The following is a 14141-nucleotide window of genomic DNA, read 5'->3' as shown; positions in this document are numbered from 1 at the left end:
ACACCCATCTGCCCTCATGGCCCTTTCCTCTAATCCCAGATGTATGGGTGTTGTCTTGCTTGCAGTTACTCAATAGTGAAAAGGAAGTATTTGTGTGGCAGGCAGCAACTGGGAGTTGCGCTTAAAACCTTCCCCCCCCCACACACCTCAAAACAATACAACAAATACCTTGAATTAACAGTTGGCAGCTTTAAAAATAAAAAAGTCTGAACGGATACCAAAAAAGAACAAACCAAAGAAAAACCCAGTAAAAGCAAAAGTAATGGATGCATTGTTGCCAAAACTGGGAGTATGCCAAAGTAAGGTTACCAGACATCCCCATTTTACCAAAGTAAGGTTACCAGACAGTCCCCGGATTTACAAATCAGTCCCCATACAAAATCCATTGAAGTTGAAAAGTGTCCCTGGATTCATTGAAAAAAATCTGGTAACCTTATGCCAAAGTGTAAAATTCCTGCATTAGTTATATGGGCAGTCTGGAAGAGTTAGGCTGCCATCCTAGTATCAGAGACGCCGACTTGCACCCAAGATTGAGGGGGCCCGTCGCACACATTTGATGTAATGCGTGCGACGTTGCAACCTTGGCATGGAACTCAGCACAGTGTGGCTTCAACAACCTCCTCTCTCACGGTCAGGAGGACTCAGCCACTGATGCTGTGTTGTACTCAGATCTCCCCTCAACATTGAGGTGGCCCAGCTCCCTGCCCAAAAATATTGAGTGGGCTGAAAACACCTCAGCCTCATAAAGTTGGTGCAGCTGCCTAGCACACACACTTACCCAATGGACCAAGTTCCATTGAAGGAGGGTACTAACCAGGGCTGTCCTTTATCCCTGCTTTTGTTTATTCTAGTAACTGAATATTCTTAACTGAGTATTTAGCTTCTTAATATTAAAAATAAAGAAGATGGGCTTACATTTATGATTAGCATGAAAGGTTTGGACAAAGTCTCCCCATGTCTAAGGGCAGTCAAAAACAGTGAACTTCAATTCATTTGCAAGTGCTAGAAGTACTATTAACATTATTATTCCCCTATCCTTTCCTAAGTCCCATCATAGAATAAAAACATACAACGCCCACCTGGACCACTTACCTTTCCAGCCATTTCCACTGGAGAAATCTATCAAAGTACATGCTGGCTGAATATTCTCGAAAAGGTTCTCCACTTAGGTAGTCTTGAACAGATCTGTCTCAGATGAAAAAGACAAGACAAACATTTTACAATCCCAAGTCTCATTATGAAGACGTACTCTAGTCTCTTTGAAGTGAGGATGCTTAGGTAAATTTCCACAAGTTCAAATGTAAATACATTAAAAATATATAGCTTGTTATTGTTAATGTCAAACTCTGCAGATGTTGATGGTATGAGTAATTGTTAATATTTTAGGAGGTTAGCAGTTCTCAAACCCCTGGGTTTTATGATATTTGCTGATAAACCAAAACATGTTCTACCAACCAGTGTTTATAGTTTCTACCCTTGCCAGTAAACCCTTTATTAAAGGTATTGCAACAGTCTGATTGACTGAGCAAAAAATGCAGGGTTTCTTCATGCACACCTGAATGTACATAGCTAATTAAATGTTATGCAAAGCTGGTTTATTTCAACTAGATAATTAAGAACAATTCTTTTTTTTTTTTTAAGGAACAATGGCTGCCTTTCATATATCTCTTTGAGTTTTAGTTTTGTACTTTGACAATGAATACCAGTTGCTGGAAACCACAGGAACAGAGGCTGATCATGTTTGAATCCTGATTGCTGGTTTGCCAGTCACTGTGGGAGCAGGATGTTGAACTAGATGGGCTATTGGTGTGAGCCTGCAGACTCTTCTTCTGGTCTTAAAAGGCAAGATTTACCAATAAATCCCATGCTTTGAAATCAGTATACAGCAGGGGAACAAGGCACAGCTTTGAACATCAAGCTCAGCTCTGCCTTTTTCAGAACTGTAAGTTTTCCATCTGCATGGCAGTATCCCTACACGATACAAACAAAGCCAAGGGGAAAAAACCAGCTCGTTGTTAACACTGTGAATGATTCTCATTTTCTTCCCTGGCAAAGAGAAAAATAAAAGCAGGACAAAGTCATTCAAACACATAAGCAGAGACTACATGGTGACGGCTTTCAATGATCCCTCGCTTTTGATATTTTTTGTTGTTTTAAGGTCCCGCTGTCCCGACAAACACGGGAACTAGGGTTTGCAATGCAAATCTTTTTATGCAGACCTTTTCGGTACAATAGCAAAATTGCTGCGACTTTGCAAAAATCGATAAGCCCTTTCACAGACAATAGGATGACACAACACACATACATTTCAATGCCACGGTGCACAGCAGCATTTGCAGAGTCTTTTGTCCACGTAGGCTAACAGCCAATTAATTCATCCCACCTCCCTCTCCAATTTGCAATTTGCAAAGGATGTGGATTCCCTGCAACTCCCTTGGAAGCAAGAGGATTTGAAGCTTTTTGTTTTGCTGTTTGGCTAGACTATATTGATGTAGACTGTCAACAACACGAAGGTTGGGTTTTGTACAGGACCTTCCAATACCCCATACATACATAGGAAAAAGCATGGGCAAAGCATGTTCACCATCATGAGTGAAAAACCTATTTTGTCACATGTATGCACATTGCCAAGTTGTGGCCAATGCTACGTATTTCACTAGGGACCCTGGCAGAGGAAAAGAAACCCTGAATTTCTCTATTAGTTCTACACCAATCAGGGCTGGCACTTTCCTGTTCACTGTAAAGGAAAATCCTTTTCCCTAGCAAGAAACAGACACATTCCCCCCCACCCCTTGTTACTGCTATTATTATAATGTTCACTCATGCCTTTAGGAGAGGGAAGTACAGAAAGATCAAATAGGAAGTTTTATGAGTGTAAGAAGAAAGGAAGATGTCAGTTTATATGGTCCATTGGTTCATTTAGTTCAGTATGTTTTATGATGACTATCAACAACTCTTCAAGATTTAAATGGAGATCTGTTCAAGCGCTACCCTGGAGATGCCAGGGCCGAGTCAGGGACCTTCTGGATGCAAAGCAGATGTTATACCACTTAGCTAACAAAATGAAAAATGACAAGGTTCAGGAGAGGGGATTGACTTGTTGTTTTCTGGCGTTTCTTACTATATGGCTTTAAAGACAAATGAGTGGCACAGCCGGCAGCATTCAGCCAAATATGCAATCCCACTGCAAACTATTGGGAGTTCAAAAGAAGTTTTTAAAATGCTAAGTGTATGTTGCAGGGGGTGCAGGTGTCACTGGATAATTTTTTTTTAAGGAAACAAGTAAAGGACGCAAGTAAAAGAGTTGAACCTAGTATGATTCCTTTTCAGTTTTGGCTTTGGAGTATTACCTTCTTGTTATTCCCATTACATTAAGGGGCCACAAATACAGGACAAATATCAAATCAATCAGAACCAGCGGTGTTTAGAACTGGACACTCTAAATTCCCCTCCCCACAAAAAAACCACAAAACATTGCCTGTATAAAGCCCTTAAGATAACAAATGTTCGTTTCGAGCATCAAATAAGAAGCTGAGACGAATTGAAACTCTCAGCCGTTAACTGGTACTAACTGGAAAAGAATATGTGGGACAGCAACAATGAAATAACCCTAACTTACTTCACACAAGGTGAGAATAGCTCTTTACAGGGACTGTTTTCAAGTTTTTCTTCTGTCTGCTGGACAAGATCTTGACCGACTTCTGCTACATAAACTGGAGACTACAAAAAAAGCAAAGAGATTAAGCAACACATTGGCTTTGTGATAGGGGAAAGCATTCCATTGACAACCGGGTTCATGTATAGACAAATATTTGCAGTCTTAAGAAAACAACGCCAGAATTTATCTTCCTGTGGCTTGTGAATGCAGTATTTTAAACGGAAACACACATTTCATCACACGAAAGAATCTGGGACTTATTTGCAGCACAAATGAGAACCCGCTAAAGTAAGCCAAGATGTAGCCAGTCCACCTTCTTTTCCTTCTTCAATATAGAGACCGTGTTTAGAGATATTCTAGAACCCTCCACAAAATCTCCCTAAAAGTGTTGTGTTGAAGGATCCTGAGACCACGTTAAGGGTAATCAAATTCTGTGCGATTGCCATAAAACTTAAGGAACAAGCTGTGCTATCATAATGATTAAGGTTTTAAATGATAATTTTAGGTTATATGTTAGTGACTAAGTTTTAATTTATATATTTTTAAACTGTTGCTATATCTGTATTGTCTCTGTTATACCTAATTGCAAGTTCAAATGTATCCCTATCGTGTTTTATGACTTCCTTGATATTGTATGTGGGCTGGAACTGGTCTGTGACCAAAATAATAAAATTCAATTCAGTTGTGTTGTTGATATCTGCCAGTTAGCTGCAAATGAATGAATATTGTGGGACTCTCGACAAAGCATTGTTGTTATTCCCCACTTCCTAATAGGAGTCAGCCCATCGGCCAGCCCTACCCTCTTCCAGCAGCCATTCCTACTTCCAGCAGTTTTCTTCCCTAACAGATAACACTCTATAGTTACTGAACATGCTTAGTTCTTCTCACTGGACTGGATTTTTGTTGGGGGGGGGGAAGAGTTTTTCGGTTTTTCTTTGTTTTGCACTTCTGAAACGGTTAAGATTCCACCAAGCATACCAATACCTTCCCTTTTGTTTCTCAAGTGGCTCCATTTTGGTGACAATCTCGTCGGCACTCACCACCTGAGTGTGCTCTCAGATGGAGTGCTGGTCCTGTTTTTGTGGAATTTGTTTTAAGTCTAGCATCGATGACTACCTCAAGGGTTTCATGTAGTATGTTTGCCTTTTTAATGGTGGTGTTGGCTAATGGCTATTTAAAGCTGTGACACATCTGGCATGAGAAAGAACAGGAGCAAAAATCAGTGCTCTGTCTCCCTTCCTCTGTGAGCGTATTCTCAAGAGAGATGGAATATGGCAGCCTGAATATAACCAGCAAAAAGAAAGAACGTTTTGCAGCCAGCCAACGAGAAGGATCAAATGCAGAGCCTTGTGTTCGTGGAAACAATCCTGCTTTAAAAGCGAGGGTGCCTGGCGCTTTGCTGCTTCCTCTGTTCAATGTTGTATTATTAATAAGCAATCAGATATTACAAATCACTTCATAAGACTCCATTTCTTTCTCCTCACAAGGAAATTCATGCTGAAGAAGGCAGCCATAGGAGCTTCCTACCACACAAGCTAGCAGACAGAAATAGCATGATGCAACCACCCAAACCAACTTTTGGTTTGTATGATAATTGGCCAAGAGTTTTATTTTTATTTATAGTGTTACTAAATTCAAAACCTATAATGTAACATAATGTAAATAAAGTGATTAATTTATAGTATACTTTTATAATTTATAGCACTGGTTGTATGAATAGTTGCTCGTGGATGTATACTCGCATATGTAAACTCCAAAGAGTAAAGATTTATAATTTTATGTAACATATAAGCTCTCTTTCGATGTTTGAGCTATCCTCTGGATATGCACACATCCCACCACACATCTGCAACATGCACAGAAACATTGCAGATGTGGCAACAGAATGTGTGCAAGATGGGAATGGATCCTTGTATCTCTCTGCCGTATTCACATTAAGTAGGAGCAGTCCAGTGCCAGAAGGTATTACTACCACTGACAATCAGATACTATCATTTACGACAAATTCCATAGTCGGTGTTGCATATACTTACTTGAGAAATTCTGATAAAAGGATAATCTGATAAATTGGGGGGAAGAGGGCTCCAAGCCACTTGGAGTAGCAGACAATTTGTTTTGTTTTTTTGAGGTGGTTGGATCAATAACCGCTTTCTGCTACTCCCCTTTTCATGCCCACTACTTCCTCAGTGCTTTCATTTCTTTCACAGCTGTGTGTGCACTTATTTACAGCACACACACCCCGAACACAGGAACATAGTTTTATATATAAAGTTTTTCTTTTCATCTCTCAAATTTGCAAAAAAAGCAGAAAACTGAACAAGAAAACGTATCTGAAACGTATGTGCTGAGAATTTGCAATTGCCTGACTGTGTTCTTTTGTGCACTTCCTGGACAGCTTTGTTTTTTTAAAGAAACATGCACACACAACTTTCTGTGTGCATGCCTTGCCAAATAAGTATAACAGAATCAACAAATTAGAAGGCAGGGACAAACACAAGAAACATGCTGGTATGAACATAAAAGACCAAAGTTGCCCCTCAAATACAGATTTGGGTGGTGTGGACTTCTCTGGGCTAATATGAAGGGAGGGGGGAGTGGATTGACAGCTAAACAATGCTTAATGTTGACAGGTCCTTGATCTGTTGTTTTGAAAAGGATGCAGTATCATGGGAAGTCTCCTAATAAATCCCTGCAAGACATGCCTAAAAATTGCATGGACAACCCATCAGGGAAGAAAGGTGGAAGCAAAACTAAATAACCAGCCGTGGTAGAGCACAGTAAAATATATTCTCCATCACCTCTCCCTCTTACACGCCGACACACACTTTTCTCAACCAGTTAACCAAGACTAAAGTGACACTGCAAAGGAGGAATGGGCAAACTGTGGCTCTCCAGGTGTTGCAGATGATCGTAGTGCCTGGAGACAGACAGGTCATGTATCCACAGTAGTGACCAGAGGAGAAATGGCCGCAGGAGGGAGAACAGAGAGAAGAAACACCATGGTGCACCTTTAACAGCAAAATTGGACGTCTTCATCTGCCCCAGCTGCAATAAAACATGTCTCTCCTGTATTGGTCTCTACAGCCTCAGCAGGCACTGTGACTTTCCAACAGTTTGACTTTACTCTTGATGGCGCACTCTTTAGTTGTCTGTCAAGACAGAAAGATTCCAACAACAACAACAAGATGGCTCTCAGGCCCCCTTTCCAACCATACAATTCTGCGATGCCATGTGTTTTGAAGTTCTTTTTAAATCAACTCCATAAACTACTTAACATGAAAATGTCTTCGCATCATGTAGGGTTTTCAGTCCAGGATTTCTAGAAAACAGACAGAATTCCTGATAAAACAAAGGAACGAGTGCTCTCATGCATCGTTCTCACTGCTCTTTCCCGCTGCAATTTCATGAGAGATGCATACTGAGCTTCATTTTTCAGAACTGATCTAATCTCTCACTTTTCCTCTTTGCGAGCCAATCTGTATTTAGAACATGTTTATCCATGTGAGTCAAGTCTCTTTAGAATGCTATCATTCATTACCTAACACATAAGAAGAAACATATGGATGGACTTGATCCCATTATGGAATGCTGCAAACCGTTTATTTTTAACAGAAATAATCTCCCCTTCCTTTTAGCTTATGTCGTGGAAAGGTTAGAAGACACCCCAGCCAGGAAGCTAGACAATAACTTTATTGCCTCTCTCAAATTTAAACAGACCAGCAACGCGACAACTTCTGACTTTCCCTCCCGACAACGAAATCCAGTGCCACCTGGTGATTATACTAAATGATGACACTGTCCCTACCCACCTCTATTGCATATCTATGAAAACAAGCTGTGTAATTGTGTAGACCTTGAAACCATTCAGAAGTATCAGCCTCAAGCCAGAGGAGCCATTCCAAGTGGCGCAATCAGCATTAACTAACCTTGTAGATATTTTATAGTCCCAAAGGGAGTTCTGAGCACATTAAATACATCAACATTACTCACTCTTTTCACTTTTGCTTGAAACACATTGCCAGAGTTCTTAAACTGCAAGCTGGGACACTTTTTCTTTTTCAGAGCTGCTTGACATGTGTTCAAACGTAATTAATTAAAACAACTGAAGGCACTTTTTATTTCTATATTTTGTGAAATCTGGATTTACCTGCTACTGAAAATACTAACTCCAAGAAAACCCCAGGTGAGCAGAGTCTAGAGGAACACACTTCAGATGTGGAGGCAGTGGGGGGGGGGTCTGAGAGGCCTGCTTAGAAACTCTTATTCTGGGTCTCTTCTGCTCTACTATGGATGTAAGGTTCACAATTGGAAGCAATGGGTTCATGCTGACCACAAGCAATGCCTTCTGAATTATATTTAAAAAGACCTAGCACAGTGCCCATAAATGTGGCAGGCAGAATGAGAGATGATTAGAAAGCTTTAGCTTCCCCTCAGCCAACTGCCCTAACTTACCTCCTTTGCCTGCTTCTCAAGATCAGGTTCTAATCAGCAGCACTGCCAGCATTTGCAGGCCACAGAAACTGACAGGAATTGGAAGGTGGCTGAGAAGCAAAGCTCCAGATCTGGCAGGGCATCTTCTCTGAGCAATGCCAGAAACTTCAGTGGCAAGCAAGAACTTCTACCAGTCCATAACTTGCCCACTGAGTTACTATGGCAGTGAGAAAATGCTACTGTGAGGAAGGGCTGCTGAACAATCAGCAGTTCACTGTGTGGCCCGAGAAAAAGTCTACTCTGAGTAAGACTTAGTACAATATCTAGAGATAGACAGAAAAGCTAGAAAATTGGATATATCCAGTGCTTTTTTCTTTAAAAAAATGTTTAGGGGTACTCTTTTTCCTACTCATATTGAAATACTGCCCCTCAATGAGGCCAAATTTAGATTCACAAAATGTTTAGGGGTATGCGTCCCCCCAGAAAAAAGCACTGGCTCCAGCATTTTGTAAGGACTCTACTAAATGGACATGTCATAGCTAGGGGCGGACCAGGCAGTTAAATTCCCTCCCATTTCAGTTTTGCTGGCACTCAATAACAGGTCTGTCCCATTCTGTTTTTTTGTGAGTGTTGTTATTGTTAAAAGAATTCATGAAAAGTCTGCATTAAAATTCTATGCATTCTGTGCACAGCTTTTACATAAAATATGCACTTTTATGCAAAATACACATTTCCCCATTTTTAAAACGTAAAATACACATGTGAATGCATTCTTTTTGCACCCCAAAACTGCATCACAAAATGTAGGTAAGTGCATCATCAAACAGAGAGCTGTGTCCCTTTCATGCAAGTAAGTTCAAGGAGCGCCAGACTGGACCAGTCTGCTGCAAAAAATGGACCAAACAAATTGTTCTTCCATCCCTAGTTATAACACTGGCAAAACAATTGGCGTATATTCCAGTTCCTGCTCCAAGTATTTCCACTATCATGTGCTTCTGAGAAATGGCTTCCACATGTTTGTGTTTCCATTGCTAGCCAAACCTAACAGAAGTCTGCAGGATCAAATATAGTTATTTAGCCAAATGGCCTACATTACATCCCAGTGTTTTGGAACCTATGGCTACCATGTGTGTGCACTTCAGAGACTGGCGTGATAAAAGAAAATACTCTTTTGAAATTGCCGAAAGAGGGGGGGGGGAATAACATGTTCTAATTACCCTCATTGATCCCCCTGACATTCTACTAGTAATGATACTGCTTCAAAAGGAAATGATTCCCAATCAGAGTCTCAAATAAAAACAACAAACAGCATAATTAAGAAGTTCAACTCAATTTAAGTTGCCTAAAAGTGTATTCCAATCCAATCAAACAAGGTCTGGGCCTCAACCACAGCCTTGGGTCTTGCCAAATGGGGTTAGGTAGAAAGAGAAAAGAAAGACAAGGCAGCTTTAGTGAAATGCTCCTTAGCAAATAACAGTCCAAAAATCCCACTGTGTTATGGAACTATTAGACGTTTAAATAGTTAGAACAGTGTGTGTGGAATGATATTCAATAGGAGGTGGGCACATCAAACAGGCACATGGGAATTCTGGACAAGACATGGAGGTTCCCCTGTACCACAGATTAACTATTCCTTCCACCATATGGATGCTTATGATTCAGTGCGAAAAGGGTAAAATCTTGAGCTCAACTAACTGAAGCTCCTGCTTTTAATCTGTGATGAGAACTTGAATTGGTTGACCCAATTAATCAACTAGTTTGAGACTCAGTTAATCAACTAATATTTCCATTCATAAATATACACAGTGAGAGTTATCTAAAATTTTCATTTGGGCCTAAGAAGAAACCCATAAATTTAGGCATGAAGATGTTAAGTCATATGTCTAGGTTGAGAAACACCTTATGGACCTACCCTCTCATTTGAATCTGTTGGTTCTTAATGTAATAAAATCACCCAGCATCACACTGAAATCCAACCTAAAATCAGGTCATTTGCTCTGTTTCATCAGACATGGACACTGTGGAAGATATGACATGACACGTGCTGCGATTAGCTTGCCTGCAAAATATGCCAAACAAATGGTCTTGTCCTCTGGTCACTGCTGGACTGCAAACAGTTGCTCTCTTTTTAAAGTCTTCCATTAGTCCTAAGTTCAAGTCTTACAAATGATGTTCTGCATTTGCAAAGCAAATCAAGCGGTTATATGGAGTTCTAGTCCTAACCACTTGAATATTCTTGCATAGTTGGATAGAGTAACACAAATCCCTTGGGTCGGCAATTTATGGAAGGAATGTGAGCTAGAAGAAAGTCTTATTAGGAGATAGGATTGCTTGCATTTTATTAGGACTATATTCAGGTCTAGGAGGAGAAAATACTTCAACATGTGCCTCTAGTACCAAGATTCTGTAATCTTGAGGTTTCTTAGTGACTCATAGATGTGATTTATCAGCTAAAGCAGTAAGGGAAAATATGGAACCCTTTAATTTACGGCCAACATTACTCATTTTTAGAGTCATGAAAAGCACTTCTCTTTGATGTGTGAACTCTTGTTTTATAGTAACTCCACAAGACCTGCTTTAATGTCCACCTCCCTCCACCCTAAAAATAATGGGAAACAAATAACCTTGATCGCCGAACTTGATTTGGCCACAACACATTTTGTATCAACCTACCTGTGGTGCACATTTAGCATCATTTGCTTCTACAGTTACTATTATTGCTAATTTAAAGCCAGCCTTTTTTCAAGGCATGAGTTGAAGGCACATGGTGCAACCTCCTTGCTGTAGTTAAGCAGGCCCAGGCCTGGTCAGTTATTGGATGGGAAACAACCTAAATAAACCACCTTGAGTTCCATGGAACTGAGGTAGAATATAAATCCTGTGCAACATCTTTTGGTCAATCAAGGGCTCGCTAAACACTATTCTCCATAATTGTTCTTCCTTGCCCTTCCACCCAAGTAAACCTAATGATAAGGAGACGGAATTATTATGTTAGTTTTCCTGGCTATATTGTTTATGCTTTTGTCCTAGTTTCTAATGCTCTTCTTACACTGCATTATCTGTTTCTTTTAGAAACGGTGATTTTTAGATCAATAACACTGCCATGTCACACTAAATTTCATCACATCAGTGGGCATGAAGTGACACAACACTGGGTGCCATTTGACATGTTGCCATTGAGTGCTTCTGTTCCCTAGGATTCACCCAGGATAAAAATGGCAGGAAAAAACGATATACGGGAATACTGCCTCAGATTCCCTCACATGGTGTGAGCCATGTAAACAGTGGGAAAATTACACTGCAAAACTCCCACAATTTTCTGGGTTAACAGGGCTACAAACAGATTTCTTGCTGGAAACAATTAACATGAAAATAAGTGCTAAATTCCACTAGGTTCCCCCAGATTTCCAAAAAGTGGTTTTTATGTTGTGTGACTGATCACACAAAACGTGGAAATTAACAAGTAAAGAAACATGAGAAAAATGGAATAAAGTCAAGGTTTCCAACAGGCTGTCAGGGCAGGTGTTCACAGTAGGGCAGCAAAAACTCACAAGGTATCGGTGAAGTTTACTCTTTATTCAGAGAAACAAAACAACTCCGGCCTAGTGAGCACAGCAACTCTTCCCAATAGATCTTGCCCCAATGAGGCAATTGCAAGGACTGAAGGTCCCTGCCTTACCACCACTCTCTAAGACTCCTTCTCCACTGGGTCCTTCCCAAGCAAGCTGAGGCTCCAGCGCCTCCACCCTCTTCATACCTCCGTGGGTTCTGGGAGACCAGGGGGAGAGAAGCTGGTCACAAAAGAAGGAGAAACCTCCTGGATTCTTCAGCAGCCCCTGGATTCTTCATCTCTGCATGTTGGCCTCTCTCCACTCAAGCTGTCTCTTCTGCCTCTGATTCTGGACTGCTCTCTGCTACAGCTTCTTCCTGCTCGTTAAACCCTGTTACCTCTCCAGCTTCCATCACCTCCTCCTCCAAATCTGCTCCCTCTTCTCTCCCTGACCACTCATCATCGTCCACCACCAATCCCCTGTCTCTGAACCTTCTTCCATTGTGGGTTCCCCAGCTGGTGCCTTCCTCCACTCTTCTGCATCCAGGCAGTCCATGACACAGGCACATGATTCAACCAGATCCACAAACTCAAGAAGAATCCACAGCATGTCCAGTTGTTATTCAAAGAGTGAAGCAAATACAAGTGGGCAAGACCTCAGGAAGATTGATAAATCAGGTCAGAACCATGTTATATAAAGAATAGTTATATTCTATGCTTCTGTACCTTCCCTCTCATCACTGGCTCTGATGGCACGGATGGGGAAATTCATAACATTTTAACAGCAGGTCACAGCTCTGTTTTTCTACATGTCATGAAGGGGAGGGGACAGAGCCTACTGGTTGGGGAGAGAACTTAATATGGGCTACTACTTTGGGTGGCAGTCTTATACCTCTTTAGCAGGTAATTCCACCCTGAAAGAAAAGGGTTGAATGCCCATCTGTTATATCCCAAAGCATTTGTGTTCAGGGCAGAAAATGCAGTGTTCAAAATGGAGTTTGTCTTCATCCACAACACTAGGCAATACTCCTCAGACGAAATGTATGGGACTTCAGATCCAAATACAACTTTAATTTGACTAGGAAAACTTGGATTTTTAAAAGGAAAATAAAATTATAATTATAATTATAGCAGCAGCAGCCCTGGCCTTATACAAAATATTCAGCCACAAATGAGCTTGTGATACTGCCAGGTTTTAAATGTGCAGCAAATCAGGTGAAGTTAACATATGGTGTGTAGCTTTAAATGTCATTTGCATTAAACAAATAGAGTCTAGCATGTTATGGTTCAGTTTCAAAAAGTGTCCTAGTGAAAAACTATCCAAACACACCCTCAAATTTAAAATAGTTCATTTGCCAAACAAAAGGGTAAGCTAGTAACTCTTTCAAAACTGCTTCTACATCTAATACAAACAGTGTGGTATACATGTGGGCACCTGACATCCAAATATAAGCAATTTGTAAGGGTCTCTGGGTGAGAAAATGCTTGGAAAACGCTGTGTGGTCAAACTACTATTCTCACTAGAAGAATCTCTTTAAAACGCAAAACAGGGAAGTCAGGGTGGAATGTCGCCCGAACACCAGCTTGTCTTCTGCAGCCATATTTGCTCTCAATTTGTTTGTCTACAACTCCTTGGTAAATAAGCAAGCATTCAACTAAATTTTACTCAGGGAAGACTCATGGGAACTAATGGCCCTAAATTAGTCATATTCATTCATTTCAGTGGATCTACGGAGGTCTGGGGTGGGTTGCAGCACTGGAGCACATAGGGCTGCCAGCACTGGACCCCTCCCACACTTCGCAGCCACCACACAACAGAGCATAGGATAACCCTGGTTTTCCAAATGGCTGTGTTTGGGGCAGGCCTGCCACATCTAGGTGGATAACTTTGTTTGTGTTCCCCTTAGTGTCACTGCCATAGGTTGGACATCTCTTCTTAGGCATTAGCAGCAATGTGGAACTGGCAGCTTAACACTGCAAGCCAGCAGAACCAACGACGAAGGTTTTCTTTGCAACCAGGCAGTTAAGCTAGGGTGGAAACGGATCATTTGGAAGAAAAACAAAACAGAAACCCTAACTCTGCCTTATTATTGCATCTGTTCCAAATGTTCCCTCCCCTTTAAGGAAAAAAGGAAAGTAGAATGAACACATTTGTTCTGTCTGGACTGGTTCTAATGGCAGCATTGTGGTTAAGTTATAATGCCCAAGCGTCGCATTCCACACCCCGAAACATAAGATTTAAATGCCTATGACCTTTGACAAGGCATTTGTATCTAACCAGAGCTCTTGTTCTCGATTCCAGTATAATTTGCAGCTGTCCCCTGGAAATATCGCACATTATTCATATGTCATTAAAGGGAGATTTGCCTGGCACAGAAATATGCCTTTCCTGCCCCAGGGACATGCCTTGGATAGGCCTCAACTAAAGCCTAGTTAAACAAAAGGGGGAGAATTGCACTGGTTCCAATGGGTTTTCAGTCAGAATAAGGTTCGCCTTATTAT

At 41.0% G+C, this 14141-nt stretch overlaps 1 protein-coding gene across 4 annotated transcripts in view; it reads right to left on the bottom strand.

Annotated features, from left to right (window-relative positions):
- Window positions 1-14141, bottom strand: part of GRK5 (G protein-coupled receptor kinase 5) — a 154606-nt gene that overhangs the window by 31182 nt on the left and 109283 nt on the right. For 3 of the 4 annotated variants that reach the window (XR_014007846.1, XM_081192995.1, XM_081192994.1), the window contains exons 5-6: window positions 3620-3720; window positions 1093-1185 (exon numbers count right to left, since the gene is read on the bottom strand). Coding sequence is in view for 3 of the 4 variants with exons in the window: in XM_081192995.1 (XP_081049121.1) it covers window positions 1093-1185; window positions 3620-3720 (194 nt within the window). In the remaining variant the exon portion in view is untranslated. Of the gene's footprint in view, window positions 1-1092; window positions 1190-3619; window positions 3721-14141 lie in introns of those variants that run through there. The other variant, XM_081192996.1, reaches the window with a different exon arrangement.

Source organism: Podarcis bocagei (assembly GCF_964188305.1).
Source record: "Podarcis bocagei genome assembly, chromosome: 4".
Taxonomy (NCBI): domain Eukaryota; kingdom Metazoa; phylum Chordata; class Lepidosauria; order Squamata; family Lacertidae; genus Podarcis; species Podarcis bocagei.
Note: the sequence above shows the minus strand (reverse complement) of the source record. Positions and strands in the feature narration are given on the sequence as shown.